This window comes from Etheostoma cragini, chromosome 2 (genome assembly GCF_013103735.1).
Source record: "Etheostoma cragini isolate CJK2018 chromosome 2, CSU_Ecrag_1.0, whole genome shotgun sequence".
Taxonomy (NCBI): domain Eukaryota; kingdom Metazoa; phylum Chordata; class Actinopteri; order Perciformes; family Percidae; genus Etheostoma; species Etheostoma cragini.
This window is the reverse complement of record NC_048408.1, coordinates 29,984,874-29,986,116: the sequence shown is the minus strand read 5'-3', so window position 1 is coordinate 29,986,116 and position 1,243 is coordinate 29,984,874. Positions and strand designations below refer to the sequence as shown.

The 1,243-nt window shown below is 39.9% G+C and overlaps 1 protein-coding gene across 1 annotated transcript in view; it reads left to right on the top strand.

Annotated features, from left to right (window-relative positions):
• Nucleotides 1-938, top strand: part of vps54 (VPS54 subunit of GARP complex) — a 4,902-nt gene extending 3,964 nt beyond the window's left edge. Inside the window, exons 5-6 of the mRNA XM_034892450.1 lie at nucleotides 124-229; nucleotides 822-938. Of these exons, the coding sequence (XP_034748341.1) occupies nucleotides 124-229; nucleotides 822-938 (223 nt within the window). The remainder of the gene's footprint in view (nucleotides 1-123; nucleotides 230-821) is intronic.
• The last annotated feature ends 305 nt before the right edge of the window (nucleotides 939-1,243 follow it).

The following is a 1,243-nucleotide window of genomic DNA, read 5'->3' as shown; positions in this document are numbered from 1 at the left end:
TATATATATATATATATATATATATATATATATATATATATATAAATAATAGGACGATGCCCTACACACTGTGTTCATTAATAAACTAGTTAGTGTGTGTGACTGTTGTCTCTGTTCCTTCAGGACGGTTCTGCTGCTGATCCGGATCTTTCTGGAATACTGTCAGTGCGTCAACGACATCCCATCCATCGCCACCGACATGCTGACGCGTCTGTCGGACCTCCTCAAGGTCAGAACCCCCAAACACACTCGCACCAATTCCAATTCCTTTGTTACAGCAGCATTCTCAAAAATAAGAGCAGAAAAACAAACAGAAAAACAAGTAAACACACAAGAAAAACAGGCAAACAACAGACAATGACCAGAGGGTAGACTGAAGTAAAGTGGCGTCTAATTAAGCTTTTGTAAAGTAAAGTTTGGTCGCCATAGTACAATAAAGACAACATTGCGGTGTAAGTAAGTGACGTTAAAATTAAATTGAATATGCAATTAAAGTAATTAAGCAAAAGCAGGTCACCGTAATATAAATTATATTCACCTGTGACCATAAATAATATTGAAAAAGTAAGTACTTGTAATGGAAATATATAGATACAGATGAAGATATACAGAGAGTGTGTGGATTAGATGAAAAACAGGAACAGAACTACAACATTATCAGGTGGAGCAGGTGTTGTAGAGTCTGTTAGCGTCTTTAGGTTCCTGCGTCTACGTGTTACGGAGTCGCGTGTCGGCACCGACCTGAAGCCCCGCGGCTGCTCGCTGTTAGCTTAGCGTTGGGTTCAAAAAGCTGTTTTTTCTTCTTCTTGTTGTTTCTGCAGCACTTCAACTCTAGGAGTTGCCAGCTGGTTCTGGGAGCCGGAGCTCTGCAGGTTGTCGGCCTGAAGACCATCACCACCAAAAACCTCGGTAGGACCGGCTGCACCGGCTGCAACTGAACATTAAACACATGGAGGAGTTGTTTTGGTCTTGAAAATGTCAGAAAATGGTGAAAAATGTGGATAAGTGTCCCCCAGAAAGCCCAAAATGACGTTTCCTGTTAGAGATGAGAGAAGAGACTAGAACAATATCCACATGTAACGAGCTGTTACCAGAACTTTTAAATTAAAATTGACTCAGACGGATTAATTGATTATTAAAATAGTAGCCGGTTCATTTTGATAAGTAACTTATGAATGAGTGTCTGCAGCTTTACCCACAGTTACATTTACTAATTTACACGTTAAAGAGCTTTTGATGCTTC